Source organism: Cygnus atratus, chromosome 4 (assembly GCF_013377495.2).
Source record: "Cygnus atratus isolate AKBS03 ecotype Queensland, Australia chromosome 4, CAtr_DNAZoo_HiC_assembly, whole genome shotgun sequence".
Classification (NCBI taxonomy): domain Eukaryota; kingdom Metazoa; phylum Chordata; class Aves; order Anseriformes; family Anatidae; genus Cygnus; species Cygnus atratus.
Window position 1 is genome coordinate 35,035,958 of NC_066365.1, and position 23,783 is coordinate 35,059,740.

The window sequence follows — 23,783 nt, forward strand, 5'->3', positions numbered from 1 at the left end:
AGAAATCTCTGTTCTCCTTAACCTCGTGAAGGCATAGACATGAGGTTGTAGAAGGGCTCTGTTGGCTACATTTATGTTTCTGGATAGAGCCTGGATAAGCCTTTTTTCCTGGTAAGTCGTGTGAGTAGCATATTGGTTTTGCATGCTATGCAGCCATGCAAGCATCTGATACGGATGGGTCTGTGGTATTTAGGATAAAGCAATGAAATTGCAGGACAAAGCAGCTCAGCGTTGTACAGCAGGCAGCGTGTGTTGGTCAGGTGGTGTGCACTTTGTGTCTCATGAAGCATCTCGTCTGTACCTGAGGAGACCGTGTCTTGGTCCTTTCATTTAGGAGATGGGCATTCTGGCTCATGGCAGAGGTTCTGCTCTCCTGGCTTTGTTCATGTGTCCTTTCTTGTGCTGATTCTGAAGGCTTTCACGTTCGTTCTGCTTGGTTTCCAACCCTTGCTCAGCATGGATTTTCTGTTGCTACTCTATAGATGATAAGTATCAATGGAAATTTGCAGACTGACATGCAAACGTTCTGGAAGTCTGAATGCTCAGTGTTTGCTATTTGAATTGTTAACAAATGTTAACACACTCTGGTTTTATTCTCTCTTTAGTGTAAGTACTATCCTGGTTTTTAGTCTTCATCTCCTATTGCCTCTGTACAATAAATAGCAGGCTGACCCTCCAGAACTCCCTTGAGTCGTGCATGTTGTTCACAGAAGAGGTTACCATTTGTTGATGTAAGGAAAGAGCAGGACAGTTTTCTTTCATTCTCTCAGTATCGCTGAAACTATCGGTCAACAGAGAAATCCTTCAGTGGAGCAGCAAATACACTAAACAAGTGAGTCTAAAAGGCCTGCCTTCTGACACCCTTTTGATGGATGGTTTTGTATTTGTAAATATTATTACCAACAGGCTGTGATGGTTATGAGGAACTACAAAAATGGGGGAGTGAAAGGCTGGTTTTCAACAGAGAGGACTTGGCTAGGAGTAGGCAGCAGGCAATAATTTGCTGCTAGCAGAGTCCCCAGCTCGTTTCCGTGTGCTGCTTGTGGCAGAGCACTGAGCCTGGCTGAAGCAGCACAAACTCATATTCAGGTGGCAGCAACCTCTGCCAGCACGGAACAGATCTGTAGTGTGCACAGCCTCATAGCCTTGGCTCAATGACGTGTTCGGGAGGCATCATTCTCTGGATGATATTCCCCTGCTAAAATGCAAGCAGCGTGTTGGTTATTCTTTTTTCATATTCTAGAGCCCTTTCAACATTGCTTCCTTAAAACTGATGGTTACTGAACATTATTGAAATAAAGAAATGTTTTCATATTGTCAGCACAGCTCTAAAGGCAGGTTAGGGATGAGGTGGTAACTTTTTCACAGGGAACAGATGTGTTGGACCACAGGAAACACGGCAGTGGTTAAAAACATAATCCCCTCCATATCTTGGTGGGCATTTTTGTATTTTTGTTATTTGGTTGGTTGTTTTGGGGGTGGGGGGATTGTGTTTTTTTTTTTTTTAAGAGGATAAGATTGTGTGTGCAGTTCCACTCCTCCACTGAAAAATGCAAGTAATTCAGTACTTTTAGGATGCTTTTCAAACATTGGTTCATATTTTTATAAAATTAGATGAAAAATTTAGTTATTATCAGTGCCTGCAGGTTTTTTCTTTTTTTTTTTTCTTCCCCTCCATGAAATACCACTGCCTATCATGTATATAAACACCTAGGGCCAAACTCATGTGTAAGATGCATACTGTGGCTTCTATTGAATTCAATATGGAGTGTATATACACCTCCAGGGCCAAAGCCAGGCTCTATTTGTTTCTCAAAGGTTATGCTGGAGTGTTAAAAAGGCATGTGCCTTGCCTTTGAGTGGGCAACTGTGCAGCCAGAGATTTTGCCGAACAGTTAACACTACCTCTCTTATTTTTGCCGTGTTGTAGCAGGATTTTATATGCATTTTAACAGTTATTTAAGAGTCCCCACATGCTTAGAAAAGAATCTGAATATATGTGCCTTTTTTAAAGCTGCATCATAACTAGGTTATTCCATCAATACAGTAGAGTGACTGGGAGCTGCAGTTGGAACAATATGTAAAAATACAGCTTGTAAAAGATTTCCTTTATTAACTGTCATCATCCACAGAATATATGTTCAAATAAACGTTGTGTAATAACTAAATTTGAGATTAATAGGTCCCTTAAGAAGCAGCGAAGTCATTCAGGATAGTCAGTGAAAAATAGCCTGTAAGACTGTAACATGCACATATTGTCCTGCTTACATGCTCTCTCTGGTGTCATTCCCATTTATCAATGTCGGCAAGCTCTGTTCTCATTAAAACACTCTTGCACAAAAGCAACTTAATTTTCTTAAGAGAAGAGGACACCTGATTCAATTTAGTGCTCAAAACCAGGAACTTGAATATATATATTTTTTTTCCCGTCTGAGCTCAGATGAATACTTATGAACAGCAACACAGATTAAACCTTATTAGGTATATTTATATTCTGTTTGCAGTAACAGTGCTGTGGCAAATAGCTTTCTACAGAGCTGTAACATCTTATTAATGGAAACAGCAGTTAAGACATGAGCTGCAGTAACACTCACATGAGATTTTATTTTTAAATAGGAGATGGAAGGAGTTGTTTAAAGGGACTCTGCCGACTCATTCAAGCTACTTCTGACGTCCTGCCTTCTTCCTCCACCTTCTCGAACTACACTGATCTCTTTGGGTAGATAAAATTTCCTTTTCTGTCCTGTTTGGTCAAGCCATTTCCATTACTTTCTTCAGCCTTTTTTTTTCTTCTCTGACAAATAGGAGGCATGGATCTATTAAGTTTTTCATTAATAACATAGACACTATAATATGTTATACTACCACATCATGGTCTCTGTGTAATCTTGCAGTAGTACCACTGGAGTTCTTACCTTTCCTTCTCCAAATCTTCTCTACACTTCTAGGTTTTTTGCTCTCCTGCGTTGTGCCATGCATGTTAACATGGATATTAACCTTATGTTTGGTACTTGAGCTGTATTTCCCACTAATGTATGTCTGAAAATAAGGTTTTAGCTGCAGGTAATTGCAGGCCTACACAGAGTAGCTTCGTACAATGGCCAGACTGCTTCCTACTGAGATGCTTTGGGGCGTTTTAGTTTCCTTACTTTGCATCTGCAGCCTTGGCCCTTTCCACGAAGAGGGGACGGCTCATGGCCACGCAGGTTGTGGTGCATGGCACATGCTCTGCATCCTCTCTGGGGTGCCTGGGGGACACAGTTCCTGTGTAAGCTTCGGAGCAGCACAGTTGGGAAGGTTACTTCCCTAAAGGCTGCCAAATGACACTCAAGACTCAAATGTTTAAATGAGTTATTTTTATTTTTTTTAAATATATATAAAGGTGAAAAAGCCTTTTTTTATATATGGCCCACATGTAAAGCTATGGGCAGTATTGTTTGCCTGTGACACTGCAGTAAAAAGAAACTGTAGTTATGGTTGAGCTGTGCACAGCCATTTCATTTGAATCTTGACAAGAATGATAAAATGCCATTTTTTTGACCCAGGCATTCCAAATGTTGCCAGTATATCTTTTTGTCTTTAGTGTAGTTCTGCTGCATTATTAGGGAAAGATATTGAGTCTAATTAATTCCAGGGTAGTTTGATACCAAAATAAAAGGAAATGGAACAGAGTTTAGAACGTATTCAGTATTTAATTCTATCAAAACCTTGGCATGCTAGTTTGATTTGCCACAGAATCACATGTGCTTGAATGCTGCGTGTACTTGCTGTGGTATTTGGACACCCACCTGTGGGGGACTGCTCAGCCCCTTGGCTATGGCTTTGCTTTTTCCTTTTGTCTGTTTGTTGTTGTTTGTTTGTTTTTTAATAACTTTTGTAGCTGTGAGGATTGTCTTGGATCTTGTTGCTATCGCTGTTACAGATCTTAGCAGTGTTTTCTGTATATATATTCCAGGATAAGGTGGGAGATAAAGGGGTGAAGGTTTGCACTATTCTCAGGTATGGGAAGAAGAAAGTTTCTGCCAAATACTGCCAAGTAGGTTTCCTTCAGAGGTGGGCTAGTTCCTTCTCACTTGAAAGTGCTCCTGGCCAGCCGATCCTCCCTGGTAATGCAGACCAGCAGGAGAATTCCCTCAAGCTTAGTGCCATAATGAGTTGACTGAAATTGTACCTGTTTAATATTAAGTGAATTTGTTGTTTAGCAGCACGAAGGCTTACTGTTTCAAACTCAAGTGGAGATGTACATGCTCTTCAGTACTAGTCCTGTTAAAGAGTACTGACAGTGACTTTCAGTCTTTGTTGTCTCCGAGTCGATATAAGTTTGAATAAGTGGTCTGGTTATTACCACTGCTGCTTTAGAACGCGGTCTAACCTTGCACTTCGATACATGGCAATGCATTTACCTCTTGAAAGGATCTTACCATTATTTTAGAGAGAACTCTCCCCTCCCATTAATGGTAAGTGCAATGTATGGTTTGCAAACACCTGCAAATCTGAACTTGGAGTATTAAAGGACATCTAAATGTTTTCGTGTTGTGTTGCCTCAATTAAGTTGACTGCAGATAGTCTGATAACTGTAATAGCACAAAAGGAGCAAACACTAAAAAAAGTTGTACAATAATAATGACTAATAAATGTTTCAAATAGAAAACGAAGAGCCTATCTGTATCATGTGTCAGCACTAATGTTTGTTGGTACTGTGCCTCTGAGGATCTCAGAGTGCTTTTTAAGCAATGAATTAATTTTGACAATACCCTGTGAGGTATGTAGGCAATATTATCCCTCATGATAGAGGGGACTTGGAAGCACAAAAGTGTTTAAATTCTACAGGGTCATGCTACTAGGTATGTTTAATTATAAACTGGAGCAGTTGATTCAGTTTACTACCAGTTTGTTTAATGCTAAACCAGAACCACAAATACAAACCTCGTTTTTGTGGGTGTGAGAAAAATTACTTCTAAGTTTATTTTGCCGGAAAAAAGGTTTATAAAGAAAACTGCAAATGTGGTAGCTGGCATGTGTAAGTCTTCAGTCCCTGAGGTGAATCATCTGAATGACAACATATAGCTTAATTTGTGGTCTTCCTTATTTTTTTTTCCTCCTTTTGACTGTAATGAGTGTTTAATCCTCTGCCATGGACAATTCCTGACACTTTGGAGAAAGGGAGTTAAAAATTGCAAACTAACATACCCCTGGACCAGTCGTGAATTATGACTTTTGCATGTGACTGGCTAAATACCTGAAGCATAACATGTCTAAGATGGTCTTAGTACTTGTTAAATGCTTGAGAATAATAAAGCAGAAATCCTTCTGGTGAGTCAGGAAGGAAGGAAGTAAAGAAGTTGGTTTATGGTCAAAATATATACCACCAGAACCATCTGGTGTCTCTTTGACACCCTTCTGGGTACAGAATTTTTCCTGGCAGTAGAATTCCAGCATAATTTAAGCTTAAAAAAAAAAAAGTAATAATCGTGTCTGTAGATGACTGTCAGATCAGGAGTGGCAGCCAGTAGTGTGGCTAATGATAGATGCGCGGGGTCTTGCTGAGTGCATCGGTTCTTGCCAGCTAATGCTCTGTTCTTTGTGCATTGTAGAAGTGCCCGGCAAAAAGGTTCAGGGCTGCCGGAGTTGGTTCTCTTGTGTCAGGAGATGCGCTATAGCAGAGTCGGGCCCTGATCCAGCTTCTGATAGGGCTGGAGGCTTTTGAGATATAGAGTTAAGTTGAGCGTGTTAGGGGGGGAAGGACTACTATTTTTGGCCTCGGTCCATAGAGAGGACTTGACCAGCTTCCTTGAAGGGGAGGAGGAGTACAATTCTTTGCAGTAGATGGAAACGTAGCTGTCGCTCTGCACACAAAGTCTGTGTGGGGAGGTGGGGACCCTTATGTTTCCTCCCAGCCTTCTGCTGCAGAAGTGGAGCCCAGATGCTTATATCTTTCAGATCTAACAGCTGATTTACAAAGTTTTATACAGCAAAGACTGTTCTGCAAATGAGAGGTCCTGAACTGTGTTTAAAAACAAAAGTCTGGATTCACCTTCATGGAGTCGGAGGCAGGATGTTACAAAAGGCAGCTTTCTGCATCTTTGCTCGAAGTGATCAAATGCAATCAGTCTGTGTAAAAGAATGGCATGGGGCCAACAAATACCAAAGAGACCCCATAAACCTTGGTTGTTTTTTTAACGTAGCAATAATAGGAACTGCAAGAGGGATATATTAACGAAAGGTACTTGTAAGGACAACTCCTGATCTCCTGTACTGGAAATGATCGCGTGCAGTTGGGTTGCGTGCGTGGGTGTAATGTGTCTCTCTTTTGCCACATAAAAGTATGAGTTGTACAGCTTCAAATACAAGGTGAAAATCTTGGTTTAATTCACACTTGTTGAAGAACCGTTTTAAGTAATACTCTTGCTTTCAGCTGTGATCTCTGGCAAGAGAAGCTGTTTGGACTTGTGCCTCTTTTTTATGTTCAAAAAAGGAATGCTGATGAGGAAGAGGTGTTAAAATATGTTACTGTAGTTTACAACTGTCAACTATAATGTTTTATTTAGCTGTATCTATTCAGATGCTCCCTCCGCAACACGGAGTGCCATATGCCATTGTCCCTGTTAGTAGGCAAGTCAGCAAAGGTTTCCCAGTCTGCATTTGTTTTTGTATTTGGGCCACTGAGGAGCTGCAGTCCAGTGCCATCTTTTATTGATAGGGCCAGCAGAGGAGGAATCTAATGAAATTATCAAAGCTTTGAATTAATTATGAACTTGAATAAGAAAGCTAAGCTCTCTAGAGCCAAGGATCTCATTACCCATTCATTTTCATTGCATCCTCTTATGGAGCAGAAGGCAGGTTCAGCTACAGCTCCTACGCTGATTTTGGACTTTATTCAAACTTGCTAAACTCTCTAGCATCCACTTGTTATTAATCTGTGACTGAAAGTGTCCAGGGTGATTAATTTGACTCTGCTCTAAATCTTCATGTAAATGGTAGGTTTCCCTCCTCCCTTGCCTCTTACCTTTGCTGTGTGACTTTTCATCATCAGACTGGCGGCCATACAAGAGTTTCTGTTCTTTCTTGGTAATTGGGGGAAGCTTTTCAAGACTCAAGTTTTAACTTTCTGGAATTTATTGATTTAATGTTAAGAACTAATACTACTACCTTACATTTCCTGGATATTTAGGTAAGCACAAAGGTTTCAAAAGTCGTTATCAAAATTGTTTATTTTCATATTTAATAAGACCGTGGAGTAAAAAGTAATGATTAGACATTTTGGCCTTAGAAATGTGGGGTGTTTGTGGTGGTTGTTTTTGTTTGTTTGTGTTTTGTTTGTTGTTGTTATTCCTGTTTGGAATTTGTTGTTCAAACTACAGAAACTTCTGTTAATACTTTACTATGATACTTTATTATGATGAACAATTAGCTTGTTTACCTAATTAATATTCCATTTTAAAAATTGTTGAAAGTCTGCGAAAATGTAGTGTTTTAGTTAAAATCAGATTATATATATATATATATATATATATATTTTAATAGGTCAATGTGCAAAAATATTCTGGGCAAATTAAAACAAAATCAGCGAGATTAAGCTTGTGTGTGATATTCCTAGTTCTTGTGGATATTCCTCATAAGTTTACCGGCAAGGATTTTCTTCTCCTCCTGCTTTTGTCTGTTTCAGCACATTATTTATGAATGCATAGACTAGAACCTATCAGTCTTCATAAGTTGCAGGCCACTGGCAATATTTTAAGCAGGGGCTAACTGTCTAATGGTCTCTGTGTATGTGTTTATTTGGAGAGTCTAATAGCTTGTTGGGTGGGGGAATAACATTTCATTCTTGTACTGTAGTTATTTTACCATTGGTGATATTTATTTTTTCTCTCTTCAGGCAGCTGCTATATTTAATTCTGCTTTTGGAAGTTTTTTGGTGAGTAATGCCGTATTTATAAGTGCTTTAATAATCTTATTTAAAACAATGCCATTGGTGTGTTTGTGTTTTTAACCTTAGTGTTGACGGAATTGTGCTATTCGTGTGGCAGAAATTTGAATCGTCTTTCAATTTAGTTCACCATGTCATTAAATACAGATATTACAGTTTCTTTTTGTTAAACTCTTGAGAAAAGTAGTGAATAAATTGCCACTAATCATGGTAAATTAATAACGTGTAAACACATCTTAATTTTCTCCTTAATGGGTTAACAGAATCTATTATTATGCAGATGTTTCAGACATGGGCATCAATATATTGATTTTTCTAATAAGGCCCATCAAATACTCATTATTTTCTATCAGGAGGCCGTGGATTTTGAAAAGAAAACATGACCCAGCTGATCAGAGAGTAGATGCTAATTTACTCAGTGACATGTCATTTGTTTAGCATATTTCACTGTCAGTGAAGCCATTCCGTGTCTCTGAGGAGCACACTAAAATAGCTAGATATGGGAAAGCAATCAATCCCGCTGGAAATACAGCTGTTTCTGTGAAAAGCTAAAACAGTATCCCTGGGCCTGGTGGTCTGCCAAGATTCAGATAGCATGCTGTTAAGAGCACTAAATAGGTATATTTATGAAGAAAAGAAGAATAGATTTATTTGATTGTTAGGGAGACATTAAGGATTAAATACTAATTATTTTATACGTAGGCAAGCTACTGTGACTGATTTACTTGAGCAGCTAATAATTGAATTTGCTCATATTTACTAAAATCTGTGCATGTTTAAAAGTGTGCATTTGTGATTTCAATTTTACGTCTCCAGAAAGAGGATGAGGACATATGAATGAATGACAAACAATTCAGATTAGGAAATTAAAATGAAAACTGCAGGTGCAAAATAACTCACTTTGTGTATTTTTATTAGGAAAAGCTGGAGTTGGGAAGTTTAGGTGTGTAAAGATATACCACCAAGAGAGTAAGGTGCCTGGCACTGTGAAGTTGTGCACTGTGCTGCTGTGTGGTTTTTTGTTTGTGTTTTTTTGTTTGTTTTAGGGAATAGTTTAAAGTTAGGAGGCTAGAAACAAGTTCTGTGGGTATGGATGGCCATTCACGTTTTCAAAGTATCAGTCCCCAAATACTTGTTCCTTTTTGTCTCCTATCGTGTCCTCTAGAAGAAAGTACTTTCTGCCTCCGATGCAGAATCCCAGTTTTAATGTGACTTTCAAGTCTTTGTGTGTGTGTGCATGGCATTTTGTCTTGTTGCTTGGCACGAGCTCTGGTTTCTCTGCTGTCCCTAGCTTTCAGTTCAGGAGGTTTCCTGGAATACCCAAAGGCTTCGGTTCAGCTGTCATTAGGAGAATGGCTTTTGACTTCAAATAAGAATTTAGGCCCCAGAGCATCTGACTGCAATGATGGATCCTAGTAAAGCAACATATACATATTTTAATTTCTAGAACCTGTTTGTAAGTCTTTGAAGAAATGTCAGTTTAAGAAGCTGAGGTAGTTTGTGGGTTCATGCAATATTCCTGATTTTGATCTTTGTTTTTTTAATTTGGTCACTGGAAAGTTCCATGTATTTATTGATATACAATACATATATTTCACAATGTACATATATTTTATGTTTTATTGGCTTTAGATATATATTTTTGAAATCTTGGAGTAGCATTGTTGTAGACCTTCTTATTTAAATAATTCCCTGGAAAGCCTTTTTCAAAAATACTAAAGATTAGCTAAAATGAAGCCATAGTACCAGCTATTTTTCTCTATTTACTGATTTTTAAAATAAAATTAAAGAAAGTGGCCACTATTAAGTCACAAATATATATAAACATTTAGACAGCTACTGTGGTATCCTAATTTGAAAGCATGATTGTGTAGGGTAATATGTATATAGGACAAAAAACAAATCACAAATATGTTTACTTAAAACGTTCTTCTGACAAACTTTTCCATTTATGATAATGATAGGGTGAAATGTGACTGAAAATGCAGGAGCAATAGGTAGTAGGACAGGGACTGTAATAAGTTTCTAGAGTTGTTCACAATTTTTACAGTGCTGTAGTCTACATGGCCTTTAACTGAGTGGTCCTGAATGTTCACTAGATCTGATCGATTACTTATTTTGTAAGCTTTCCATAAACAACCTGAGGAGTATCAAACATATATCAACTTGTTTGAAGTGAAAGCGCTTCTGTAAAATATGAAAGTAAGTGGCATATTACTGAGAAGACGGTAGAAATTCCAAGCAGTATTTTTGGAAATCCATCAGTTTATATCAGTGTCTAGCTTAGAGGCTCAGCTGGCTATAGGTGGAGATCCTACTTCATACATCTTTGCTTTGTAATGAACATAAATTGCATTTGCATTTTTCTTATTATTGTCTAATATGTTGTCTGTGCATAGGCTTACATGCATTAAAGTATCTTTGTGACCATAGCCATATACATGTCCTAGAGCTAGTTTGGGAGGATCTGACCATTGGCAAGATTGCATTCTTTGTTCCTTTCCGAATCTTGTAATCTGAAGCACATGGGCAGGTTGCTGCACTTGCATGTAGCCCTGACAAAGCCAGGACAGTATGTTGCTGTCTGTTCTCAGGCTGTGCTCTGTGGGGCCAGCGCCTGTGCGTGATAGTGTAAAGCAAACTGATTGAAAAGGGCAGAAGGATGTGCTATGCTTTCTTCTTCTTTTTTTTTTTTTTTTTTTTTGTAAAAACCATTTACCACTTCCCTGAGAAGTTAAATGAAAATAAACTGTGGAACAAAATGTCTCCCAGAAAAGTCTCACCTTAATGTTAGTGGTACTGAGATGAGCTTATTTGGATGTAAAAGAACACGTTGTGATGTGCAAAATGTTCAGCCACCAAATATGTCTTGATGGGCTGAATATTCTTAGATTAAGTACTCAGAGGTGTTTTCACTGGTACTGGTAAGGAGATTGCTGTTGTTTGGTAGTTTATTTTCAAAGTAATTCCTTTTAAACTCCTCTGAAACCTATATTCCTGTAAATATGCCAGCAAAAGAATGCATGGAATGAGATTGTACATATTTACACTTAATTTAATAATGTCCCAGGTCTAATTAAAACACAGGATTTTAAAGAACTAATTGTTACAGAAAAGTGTTTTTATATAGCTAGACTGGTAATAACTAACGATAGATGAATTCAATTTACATAAATTTCAGCCAAGAGAATATTTAAAATCATACCACAGAGGATTGCTTTGAGTTGGGTAGTTAATATCATTATCTCCTTCCCTCACTTAAACAGTTTGGTTTACAATAATTGTGGAACTTAATAAGTGATTTCAGTTTTTCCTCTTAATGGGGTTTTAATAAAATCTGATAGCGTTTTACTAATACTGGGTGGTTTGTTATCAGTAAGGGTGCTTCTGTAAAGCATACAAATGCATGGCAGGGTCTGCTGAGTTGAAAAGCACTGAGATAGCTGCTTCCACTTACCGGCAAGGATACTTTTGCACCTAAAGATGGACTGGGATGTTCAGTATGGGTTTGCTGAGATTTTTACCACTGTATGCTTTACCACAATTCCTAAGCATTTATATTCTGCTTCTAGAAGTTGTGCTGCCACAGAAAAATAACGCTGGTTAAAGTCCAAAGCACAGAGCAATGCTGCAAAACATGCTGTGCTGGTGATCGTTCCGCTTTGTTTACCAGGATGTCTCAGCTTCTTTAGCTTTAAGTTCACCAAGGCACAGCCTGTCATAGAGGCTGTTCTTGCACTGAAGTGGAGCTGCATGCTCAGTTTGAGAGCTAAACTCAATTTAAGGGGATATATGCCATCTGTATGGGAGAAGGAGAGGGCTGAAAACCTTGAAGACTATGTCTTCATGAAATGTTCTTCAGTGCTAGACTAGAAAGTCTATTGTCTTACCTCTTTCTGTGTCTCATTAATCTACTTTCTACTTGAGACAGTGGGTTAGAAACTTGTAACAATATCCAGCTTGTGGTATGAGTGAATGTTCTGATTCTTTGGCACCTTGGGATTATGAACGTTGCGTATGAAAAGAACAACCATCAGCTTCATCTTAAACAAAGAACTGTAACCAAAATCTGAAGGTCTGTGGTGACAGGGAATCAAGCAGAGAAGAGGGGATTTAGAGGGCTCTGATCTGGTTGCACTCCTGGAAAAAACAGAGCTAAGGGCACCCAAAAATGAAAGAATGAGTGGATGTTGGTTGAGACTTCTTATGATGCTGTTGTGGATTAGCTTCGCTTTCTGTATTGAAACCTAGGCAGTACCATAAGTTCATTGTCCAGGATACATAAGTCAGCCTGAAGGAAGGAACCCATTCCAGGTGTGTTTCATTTCATTAATCTCCTTTGTCCAAATTAAATATGTATGTATGTATGGCTTTCTTGTTTTATCTGACATCTTTCTAAGGAGACAGAGCTGGTTCATATTGTTCAAAAAACTCAAATATTTCATTTTTGGAGCAGTCATTTGGCTAATCGAACCAAGATTAGTGTTTTTATGTACATTGTCTTCCAAATGAAAGCTAAATCTGGAAAGGAGTATGGAAGTTAGCTTCTCACACATACACAAAGCCTAGTCGGTTAATGAAAATGTATGGAATTCTTATCTACTCTGTTTTAGCAGGCATAATGATTTACACAGCCTGACAGCACTAGTGCAGCAAGTAAATGCATTAGTCATAGTGTCCATTTTTCTTGCAAATTTGTGACACAGATTTAATTATGGGAATGACCAGCAACTTACAAATCTAATTTTGGTAGGCTGAGCCAACTTTTTTTTATTTTAATAACAATGGATTTTTTAGCAATGATTTCATTACTATTTAAAGAAATCCACCCATATGGAAATAACCAATTGGCTGAATTTATTTATTTTACCTTAATGGACATTGAATGGTTTAGTTTTGTTTTTGTTTTTTAATATTTTTTCGTCTGTTACTTCTGGAATGAATAACCTTACCTGGCTTCGTGATTTCTATCATGAACATTGTAAATATTTTTCTAAAATCAGGTAAATGTACACCCCTTTGTTCCCTTTTACTTGTGTCTTTGCAGTATGAGAAGGGGGCAGAGCAGTCTTCTGGGATTCCCTTTTTACTGTGTTAGCTGTTTACAAGAAAACCTTGCCAAGAAATTCTGTACACAACAGGTGCTGAATTCTAGATTCAGTAGTGTTTAATTGCAAAGCGGAGCTGCTTTATGTTGTGCCACCGCCCTTTCAGAAGTTGTCTCCTAGTTGCCTCCTCTTCCTTTGTGAAACGGTGCAGTGGAGCTGCTGGTCTGAATTCTCAAAAATCCTGAGCAAGTTCTCCCTGTTAATCAGCCACTTGGGAAGCCACCTCAGCCTTGAAAGATGGGTTTTTGCATGAGTGGAAGGAGATGGCAGATCTCAGCAGCAGTGAGTCGTTGGGCCAGGTATTCTGTACCAGGCAGGGAGAGTTTGGATTCCATGGAATTTAAATTGTCTTGGGAGCCACTTACGTTGTCTTACTGTAACTTTCTCATGTTATTTAGCATCCTCATTTGGATTTCTGCTAGCTTGATCTGAAATCTCAGTGTAAATTTGGACATCGTCAGCTCTTTCCGGGTCTACCAAGTAGCATTTTAAAACACGTAGGTCTTCACTCTTATTGTGTACTTGTTCTTTCAGTGTACAGCATGCTTAGTTTAATCCTTAGGCTTGAGTTAGCATATACTCTTTCTGGTACAAGCAAGGCAGAGTAACAAAGCTTGCTGTGGTAGAGACCTGTTAACTGGTTAGTGTGGGCTTAAGGGCCCTGGATGCACATGACTACTGCGGGGGATGGCTAGCCGTGTGCACCAATCCCAGTGTACTCTCTCTCTCCAAAAGCAGAGATGACAGAATGGGCAGCAGAAACAGTCAGAACTGTTTACAAAAAAAAAAAAAAATCTTTTTCTATGAGCAACGCTGAGCTCCTTTAAAATAAAAAAGTAAGTCTAAGGATATGATGGTCAGAAAGTTAAGTAGAAGCAAATTAGATCCTACTGTCAAGGGACTGAGAGAAATCATGTAGAGGAATAACTGGAAATCTGAGTATTAATGTCTAGGTGATGTGTGGTGTGTTTGACAGTCTATTTGAAAAGACCAATGAAGTCAGTAGGGATTTACACAGCTGGCTGGCACAGACTATCTGAGAACCAGTTCAAAAACAACAGCCCTGTGTTTGGTTATCTTTGAAAAGTCATGGAGAGGAGGGGCAGGTAACAGTAACCAGGAGGAAAGAAAATGTACTATTAAGCCTTCAAAAAAGAGTATTTTCTAGAAGACCAGTGATTAGTCCCTGTATTTTTTTTTTCAGTGGCTAAAAGGAAAATGCATTGAAATCTATGTAGTAAGAAAAAATGAATCTATTAGCCGTCAACTGTTTATAAATGGCGTGGGCTGTCGCTAGTCTTAGTGCTTTCTCAGTTTTCCCGTTAGCTTTTGGTACTGAACATTTAATTAATTCATCTCTGTTGGTCTTAAGGGACTCAAGCATCCAATTCTCCCAAAAAAGGGTTATTTAAAGGTAGCAAGAATTAAATATCTCTTTGCATTCTCTTTGCAGCCCAAAAGTAATTAACCACCATCTTTTTGAAAGATAAACAAAATGGAATGCACAAATCTTTCCTCTTTCTCACAATAAATAACAGTGGGCAGGATTTTTTTCTTGCACCTACGTTTTTGGTCAGCATCACCATCTAGGGCTCTACCTTGACGTGGAACTTAGTGACTGGTTTTGAGACAGCACATGGATTCCCTGTCATATTATTTCCCCTTCCCCCCCCCCCCCCCCCCCCCCAAAAAAAAATCTTTGCCAGTTTTATAGATAAACAGACTCTCAGGGAAAGAAGTAGCTGAGGATATTTGTGTAGTAGCATTTCTTGAGTTAGTAAAACAAGCAGTAAAAGTGGAAGTTGCTAGAGAAATTTCAGAGGCAGACCTCAGGCTGCTAGTTGTAAATCAGAAAGATAGCAGGAGAGTTCAGGCTGCTTTATTCTTCCAGTCCAGTTGTCATTTATGAATTGCAAAGTAAAGGGTGTGAAGTTTCAGGAGCTAAAACCGAGCATTCAAAGTACCTTACATTTTATGATCTGGCATATTTCTTCTGATCACATAGTGCATTGAAACTGGAGATGAAAGTGCCCTCGGACTGACTATGGTGCAATTTTCTCTCTTGTTAATGGAAATTGAATACTGGAAACATAAAAAGCTTGATTTCATTTTAAATGAATGCTAATGAATAACAGTCATGAGAATATGCATCTTTGGTAACTATCATTTGGGGAACATCTGGAGGAGGAGACGTATGCGTTTAATATTGTTATATAATCAGGTGATTTGTTGGATTAGTATGTAAATCACGTCTGTGCCTATACACAGTCCTAGCATAAAATCAGTTTGTTGTCTAAGATTACTTTTGTCATAATTTGTAGAATTCATCATTATCCTCTTCAGAGTAAAAATGCACCATTTTTGTCAAAAGAATGTTTGGAGATTTTTTTCTAGTTCTGCCTACTTTTTCTTAGTGCCCAGGATTTGACAAAACGATTGCACTGGGGTGGAGTTTGTGTGCAGATCATCGCGTTGAAAAGGTCCTGATACTAGTTTGTGATGCTTCTTGGCTTTTGTTTTTTCAGGACTTCCTGTCTTTCTACTCCAAGAGAAAGAAAATAAAATTAACAGGAAGAAATATCAGTAGTTCTGTTACAAATTTAAGATCAAGATGTTCAACTTTTAGTCAGGTCACTGAAGTTTGTATCATGGGATGACGTCATTCATATCACTTATTCAAAGATAGTTAAAAAAAAATATATTGCATTGATAAGCTGCCCTGTGAAGTTTCCAACAAATATTTGGAGAACTGTTTGCATACTTTGTTTAAAAAGGTGAAAATTTACGCAAAAATTTAAACAGTTTATTTGCAAAATAAGATTTAAACTTCTTGCAAGTAATTGGTTGTGTCTCTGGGAACCAGATGTTTAAATTTATTGGTCCTTTACCTTAGGTTGGTGCATGAAGGAGAAGTTGAGAAAGGAGGCTGTATGAAGGACAATTTGTTTTTCATTTTGCTCTTTCTGTAGCATCATTTAGTAGTAGAAGAAGCAAAACTGCATTCCTCTAGGGCTGTGGTTGTATACAAGCATGTAGTCATTTGGCCTGATTGAAGGGTAAATGTTCCCTGCGGAAAGATTTGGAAATGCACAATATATATAATTTCCCCCATCCTTTTTAAAAAATTCATCAAAAGGAAATGAATTTTTTTTTAGGATCTACTGTTAATGTGCTCCCCAGAAATTTCGGCTTCTGATTGAAAAGGAACAATGATCCTTCCTGTGTCCTGCAGCTGTTAATCTCTTGCACAAGAAGAGTGTCTGTATTGGGGAAGCAGGGATGGGTAGAGAGGAATCACTCCTTAATTTGGAACAGAAGTATTTAAATGCCTGTCTTTTGCTACTTAACCAGCATTTGGAACTGATAACACTGCACAGAGGACTCATTTCTTGCATCTGTTTTTGTTCTAACATAGTGTTATTTTGCAGAACCACCTACATGGATGCAGTAATCAGTAATGCAGCATGGAGCTCTTTCTCCTTCTGTATCCACCAAATGTGGATTCAGCAGCTGGCAAGAGCTGACTCCTAGAAAGCAGTATGCATGTATCATGACATCTACTTACGATCAACAGTGGCAGTGCTGTATCATTGTATGTGGACCTTCTTTTACCTTAAGTTGATTCTTTGGGGGGAGGAAAAAAAAATCCCAAACACATTTATTTATTGAGCCTATTGATTTTTGGCCCAGATTAGAGCTCTGGCTGGATCTGGGTGGTGGGCTTTTTTTTTTTTTGGTTGATTTTCTTTTTTCTTTGTGGTGTTTTTTTTAATCTGGCCTAGCAGTGCCTGTTCAAGGCTCTGCAGTCCATGGGTTGGCAGTCCTCAGCTGCGTGGGGTATGAACAAGAGGGACGTCACTGTTACTCTACACTGACTGGCTGGAAACCATTCTTCTTGCTCTCAGGGTGACAAATACCATCTTACTGGAAGTGCTGGAGGCTAAGTCAAAAGCTTTCACAAAATTTTAAGCAAGGAAGGCATGGTTATCATAAAGCTGGATCCTTTGGAAATTTGTGTTTGTGTATTATTTATTACTGACCTTTTAAAAAAAGCAGTTTGGGGAAACCATTGTGACCTTTCAGTATGAGACAGCAGTAGTTCATGAATTTTTTTTGAATGGCTGTGCTCATGTTGTGGAGAGGCTTCTTTCATTATTATTTATACTTAAGCTCTTTCAAACTTTCAAAACAACTTACAGCTTTCATCCTTAATGGTTACAGATTTGGGAATGACAGTTATTGTGAAAGAGGGGGAGAAATATTTTTATTAAAGGTCTGTCATTACCTGGCTTCTTTTAACAACGTTCTGTCAGTAGAATTAATTTTTCATTTTAACTTTTTTTTTCAAAAAAAAAAAAAAAAGGCAGGGGGAGGGTACGTACTGTCCTGGAGATTGCTCCTTCACCTGCCTTGAGACTTAGGTCTGCTCATAGAGTTTGTTACCTTTCTGGGATGAAATGTGAGCAAATTTGGCTCCTTTCCACCTCATAGCATCTTCAGACTTTATTCTAATTCTCCACCCACCCACCCCCTGTTTACTTTCCTGTAATGGTAAGTAAATTGTTCATTTGTTAAAAAGATTGTACCACAAAATTCCTTTTCTATATAATTTTCTGAAGGTACCGTCTTGGTCAAGGGGAAAGGACAGGCTAGATGATCATCTGACTTGATCGTCTGAAAATTGAGTAAGTCAGACAGAACAGGGTTGCACTGAAGAGCAATGTGTGAGCTCTGACAGTGTTAAGCATTTGAAAATATGCTGTTTTTTACTTCCCATAAAAACAATACTTTCTTTTTACTTGTATCCAAATGTGGTGACCGCCCCACGTCAAATAGAAATTTTTCTATGTTAATACATGAAGATGGGATGTTGTTTCTGTTTTTATGAACTGTGCTGTGTACTATCTTCTGTTTCTCAACCAATGTCTTGAAAGCTCAGCAATGAACACTTCCATTGAATACCTTTTTTCTGCTGGTATTTATCTTGACTGAGACCATGCATCTGTGTTTGAGTGGGAACAGCTTTTATGCCCAACATAAACCCACTGGATGAATGCTGCATGTCATTTCACCCCTCTGTATCCTCTTCATGTATCACTTTGCACTGTGATGTGCCACAGGTGCTGGTGTTGATGCCTACCTCAGTGGAAAAGTCACTCTAACTTCTTCCTCCTGGTACATTTAAGGCATGTGCTAATGCCCTGAAAGTGCACGCCTTGTCATGCCTCACTGCTTAATTGTGGTGTGGTTAATATCCCGCACTTTTAGTGCTGTCTAGAAAGTCAACGTTAACTATTCAAAAGAGAAATATATTACGTAGGATTAGATAACATGAATAATGTGAAAGCCAGTTTTCTTTTTTTTTAATCCTACCTTTTAATAAAATGGAACGTCAAATATATGAGCATGTCTTTCAAGAAATGATCAAAAAACGTGAAAAGTTTCATATCCTTTTTAAAGTCAAATAATTATCCCCCATCATATAATTTTTTGTTAGATGGACAGTACAAAGATGAAAGAAGATTTTAAAGATAACATCGCACTTCACAGCCAACTGAAGCAGGTGTTAGAAATGCAGATGAAGTGTACTGACTAAAGGCTATATAAATTTGAAGTGAAAATGCCACTGGTCCGCTTGCAGTGCCCTGCACATATGAAGTTGCAGATAGTTAAATTATTAATCTTATTGTGTGAAACAGTGCAGCAGTTAGGGAGAAGGTCCTTGTGCATTTAAGATTTTTTTTCCTTGTAATTCCTTTAACTGTACATGTTGAACAGCTAACAGAATTTGCTTTGCTGTATAAGTTTCCCTGTAGAAAGGGAGTATATAATGGAGCTAGATATATTTGCAGTGTTAGTTTATTTGCCAGTTAGGTGTTTTGCAGGAACATACGATGCAAGCACACGATTGTGGGTTAGGACAATTTGTGTGAGTGAAGGGGAAGACAACATTAGTAGTGTTGCTGTACAAATCCGCAGACACTGGGAAATTTAATTGCACTTGATCCTTAAGAACACTTCTTTGAAAGTGGTGTAAGGCGTTAATTTACAGGTCATTCTTTACTGTACTTCCCAGGCTTTGTGTGGACAGTATTGCTCATGATATAGGTGCCTCATTGGTGTAAAGCTTGTTAGGGTTTTAGTAGGATGGCGTTCAGAGAGGGGTGAGGGTTTTTTCTTCTAGTAACTCAGTGACCCACTAATAAACTGTACTAGCCTGTGAATTTAATTTTGTCGTGACTTACCAGGTGCCTGGAGCTAGTAATCAATCTGTAGGAGATCTAATTCTCAGTAAGTAGAATTGGAAGTGGATTGAGAGATTATAACTCCGAAAGAGGAACAGGACTGAGGCTCTTGCTTAGCATAAGGGACAGTCCATTTTCTTCTCACTTGTGACTGTCACAGGAGAAGAGAGAGGTAGGATCTCTAACAGCCGGGGTAGCATCTGACCATCGGGGGAGACAATAACAGGGGCGTAGAGCAGGCCTCCATTACCTCGAATGACTACAAGAAATGGACAACTTGTGCAGTATTTTTGTTAGTAGGTAGTTCCTGGATCTGCTAATTCTAAATTAATGTTGTCTTTTTTTTTTTAAGACAATATTGTTTTGTCCATCAGCTCACAGGGTGTGATAGTTGCATTGGCAGCAGTTCTGCTCAGACTGGAAGAACTGGTCTGTGAGTCTGTAAATATCTTCTCTATGGCTGAGAAAAGTTGGTTGTAAAGGGTGGAACGTATCCAAGTGTCTGTCCAATGCTTCCTTCTAGGTAGACAGCACCCAGCTGGCAAACCAGTCATTTGAAGTTTGAAAAGGCTATAAATGTTTATAAATGTCTTGTATTTATCTACTTTTTTCCATAAGAGCAATGAATAAATCCCAGATGTTCAGTCATTCTCACTACCTGTTCAGTCTACCCACAGGCACCTGGACTAAACTCTGTTTCTCTACAGTTTCTATGAACTGGTACGTAGAGATGCACGGTTTTGTTCCTTCAGTGGCAGTCATTGTATCTTTTGCTGTGCTGCAGAACTGGGTGCAAAATTATATCAAGTCCTGTAAAGTTCCCAGAAAGACTACTTTGTGCTTTCATAATCCAGATACTGCACTATAATGAAGCAGTTAGCAAAGTAATGATGCTTACTTTACTCTAGTGTTAATTCGTATGTAGTGTTTCAGTAAGATTTTTCTGGTCATTAACTGTGAGGACCAGCTTCTGTCCATCTTTCATTCTTAGTTTGCAAGCCAATTAAAGCAGAGCAAAAGTGTATCGATAATTCATTTTATAGACTGTGGTGTCCCCAACAAAGAAATTTTGTGTGAATTAATGGGTAAAATGCATTTGTTACTATTGCTTTCCATATTTGTAGTAGATAGTTAAAAGATAAGCTAAGAGCATCACTGAAACACAAGCAGCTTGCAAAATAATAAAATGTAGATGAAGCTTAACATTTAGAGTATGGCTATATTGCTTAGTTTACTCAGTCAATTAAAATGCAAGTATGGTTTTACTGCTCTTTTTTTCTTTTTTTTTTTTTTTTGGTCCCTTCTTAATTTTAGTGCGGGCTTGCCAGCAAAACTGGCCTGTGTGCCTTGGGTCCTAGCTGTTTTGTCTTCCAGTTCCAAAATATAACCAATTGGTTTATGTATTCAAGTCAGAAAACTAAAACACAGTTTCATCATTACTTTCTCAATTTGCTTACCCTAAAGCAAATAGTTAATGGGGGGCTGATGCTGCCCTCATTCACAAAGGTCTGTCAAAATGGGATACATCACTCCAAAGCCATTTGGAAAAATAGATCATCAGAGTCCTACTACCACAAGCTGTGGCATAATTATTGCATCATAAATGCTTGCAAAGCATTTGTTGGTTCTTTTTTATTTTATTTTCCAATCTGATCTCTTTTAACTGTCAGAATTAAAGTTGTTAAGGTAATTCAGATGACAGCACAGCTCTCGTGGCAGCTGAGCTTGTACTGAGAACATCTCAAGCCCAGTGTTTGCTGTTGCAATTGTTTTAAAGGCCCTTAAACCCCTCTACAGCCTCTTCCAAACAATTGCTGTGCTTTCTTTTAGGGGCAGAAAAGGCCATCACTGATGGGGGGAAAAACCCACTACTGCCTTAACATTTTACAAATGCAGTTCAAGCACCTTAAATTAGGGTGATAAAGATTAAGACTTCTTTTAGGCATGTATTTTGACCTCTGGTAGTCACTGTCTTTGCTCATGGGTTGCCCAGGTAAATTTTAGGGTATATACAGCTGGTGCATGGTTTTCTTAAAGCCCTGTCAGAGGAAGAAGGAGTTTCTTCCTCTTTGGAGAGTGAGCAAGAGGCAGATCCATCAGCCATCAGAGTTCAGTTGAGCACCAATGTGTCCAAGCAGTTTAAAAGAGGTTTGTGACAGAAAAGGGTTTGGGGACAGGAGGGGCCTGGAGCATGGTAGGTTTAAGTTAAGATGATGTATTGGAGGTGCAGGGTTGGCAGATCTCTGGGGAGTGCTTGGATTGCAGTGGCTTTGGCACAGAAGGACGAACAGCAAGGTCTGGGTCAGGCCGTGGGGTTACCCTGAGGCATCCCCTGTCTGGCAGCTCCTGTTCCAGGAAGGGGCACACACACCACAGCTGTCCTAGCCTTCCTGCTGCGCAGTTGCCACGCATCCTCTGCCTGTCTGTTATTCTCCCTCCTGTGGCTCCTCCTCGTCGTCAGAAATGCAGAGGCCTCGGTCAAGTGATCATTGGAGAGCCAACGCTAACACAGCACATTTAATCTGAGACAGGAACATAGCTCTTCAGGGTGCTAACTTCAAGTAGAAGCTGCTATAGTGATAAACTTTGGAATTAGATTTTCCAGACTGATTCTCTTACGAATATCCCAATAGAAAAATAATTGTTCTATGAAATTATATGATCAAGTTCTTGAACTGAACTCACAGGGAGTTTGGTTTTTATAGATAATCAAGCAGTAATCTTGTAAAGCCTTTGGACACTATTCTCCAGGTTTTGCAGGGATTATTTTAAAATCATGGTGAAAACCTAACTAGCAGAAGGACTGAGATGCTGTGGCATGCCTTGTGCTATTAAGGTTCTTTTTCTTATCGCTTAAAAATTCATTGATAGAAATGCCTTTTTTTTATGGAGATTTAGCAAGTTAAATATTGTGAGGTACTTCCTTCATTTTTAAGTACTTCTTTAGCTTCTCTAGTGCCCCAGCTTTGCAATAGGTTATCAGTCCTTGTGCCATGCAGGAGCTGTGATACAGGTTGAATTGGGTATGTCTGGCACAGTAAGGGTGCTTGTGAGTGTATTAAAAGTGTGTGGATGGAATTGTTTGTTTGTTTGTTTGTTTTTTTCCTGCAAAAGCTATTGTAAGACTTAGCTATTGTAAAAAGGAAGGTTTTTCTTACCTAATTGTTTTGAACTCTGAGCATACTTCCATCCTAGAACACAAGTATGAAAAATGGTTCTGGTAAATTAGAACACAGGAACTCTTGTTCCAGCATGAATGTGTCCATACCTGGAGCTGCCCTGGATTAGCTACTGCACGAAAGCCTGAATTCAGTCTGTGTTACGCAAACAGCACAAGGATCTCAAGAGGATATGTGCTTTCTGTGCTTCCTATTGGCAAGTGCAAAAGGAGATTTTTCACCGAGGTCTAGTAGTTGTGTGCACAACTGGCTGGTTTACATACAGAGCTAATAGATTTGCATTTAAAAGTATAAATATTTGAGGCAAACATGCAGTTTTATTTGTTTAGGCCATAATCTCATACACCATCTGTGCTTACAGTAACGTCTTACATAGACAGCACTGCTGTCAGCAGGCTGGATTGCTGACTTTTCACCCTGCTTTATAATGTGTTGAACACCGGTGTACATGCTTGAGTGATAGAGATGGGGAGAGAAAAAGCCTTTTCAGTGTAATTCTTATGACAGTATCTTTTTAGAAGCCGAATTTTTTTTTGTTAGAAATACTCGGAGGTTTTATTGTGTAAATTACAGAAAAAACATTTCTGAAGTCCTTAAGAAAGAGCCATTCTTTTCCTCTGCATCATGATAAATGTAGCAATTGTGTGTGTATACAAGAATAGATCATATTGAACATCCCCTGAGCTCCGTTTGCAGACAAGTCCTATCTCCACCATGACAAAATTCCCATAAGAGTTTAAATTATTAATGCCCTGGAATCTGTGGGGTTCAGCAGATATGTTCAGTGTTATTGATGGCAAACTTTATCCCTTTATTTCTAAGACACATAATGAAATAGGGAGTCCCTCAAATAACTGCATTTCGTGTTTAGGCTAATTTTGTAGAGGCCAGTGGGCTTTGCCTTAATGCGTGTAAATACAATTTTTCTCTTTTACAGCAGATTACATGGTAGATGGGAATGAGACTGATTTGGCACTAATTTATGAATCCTTCTAGCATCCTCTGTGTGCTGCACCCTGTGCGGGCAAGATGCTCTAATTACGCTTACTCTATATAATGAGAGCTTTTAATGACAATTAGTGATTGTAGTTACGGATGTTTAGGGACCATTTTTTCTAGCTTAAGATGATGTATCGACTTTCACAAGAGAAGACTTTTATTTTCACTTTATGCAATATCTCTCCTTTCTCTCCCCAGCATTCACAGCTGATAGGCTGACTGGTGAAACTGCTAAAGTGTAGCCACAGAGAATTATTGTTCAGTTAATTTAACTTCTGGAGCCATCATTTTTTCACTTTTTTATTTCTGAATTCTAATCTCACGT

General features: G+C 38.6%; 1 protein-coding gene across 13 annotated transcripts in view; it reads left to right on the forward strand.

The window, feature by feature from the left end:
* SLC10A7 (solute carrier family 10 member 7) overlaps positions 1-23,783 on the forward strand; it is a 148,642-nt gene that overhangs the window by 40,984 nt on the left and 83,875 nt on the right. For 9 of the 13 annotated variants that reach the window (XR_007708165.1, XR_007708167.1, XR_007708166.1 and 6 more), the window contains one exon: positions 7,877-7,915. The exons of the other annotated variants lie outside the window; for them this stretch is intronic. Coding sequence is in view for 3 of the 9 variants with exons in the window: in XM_050710242.1 (XP_050566199.1) it covers positions 7,877-7,915 (39 nt within the window). In the remaining 6 variants the exon portion in view is untranslated. The remainder of the gene's footprint in view (positions 1-7,876; positions 7,916-23,783) is intronic. 13 annotated transcript variants of the gene reach the window in all.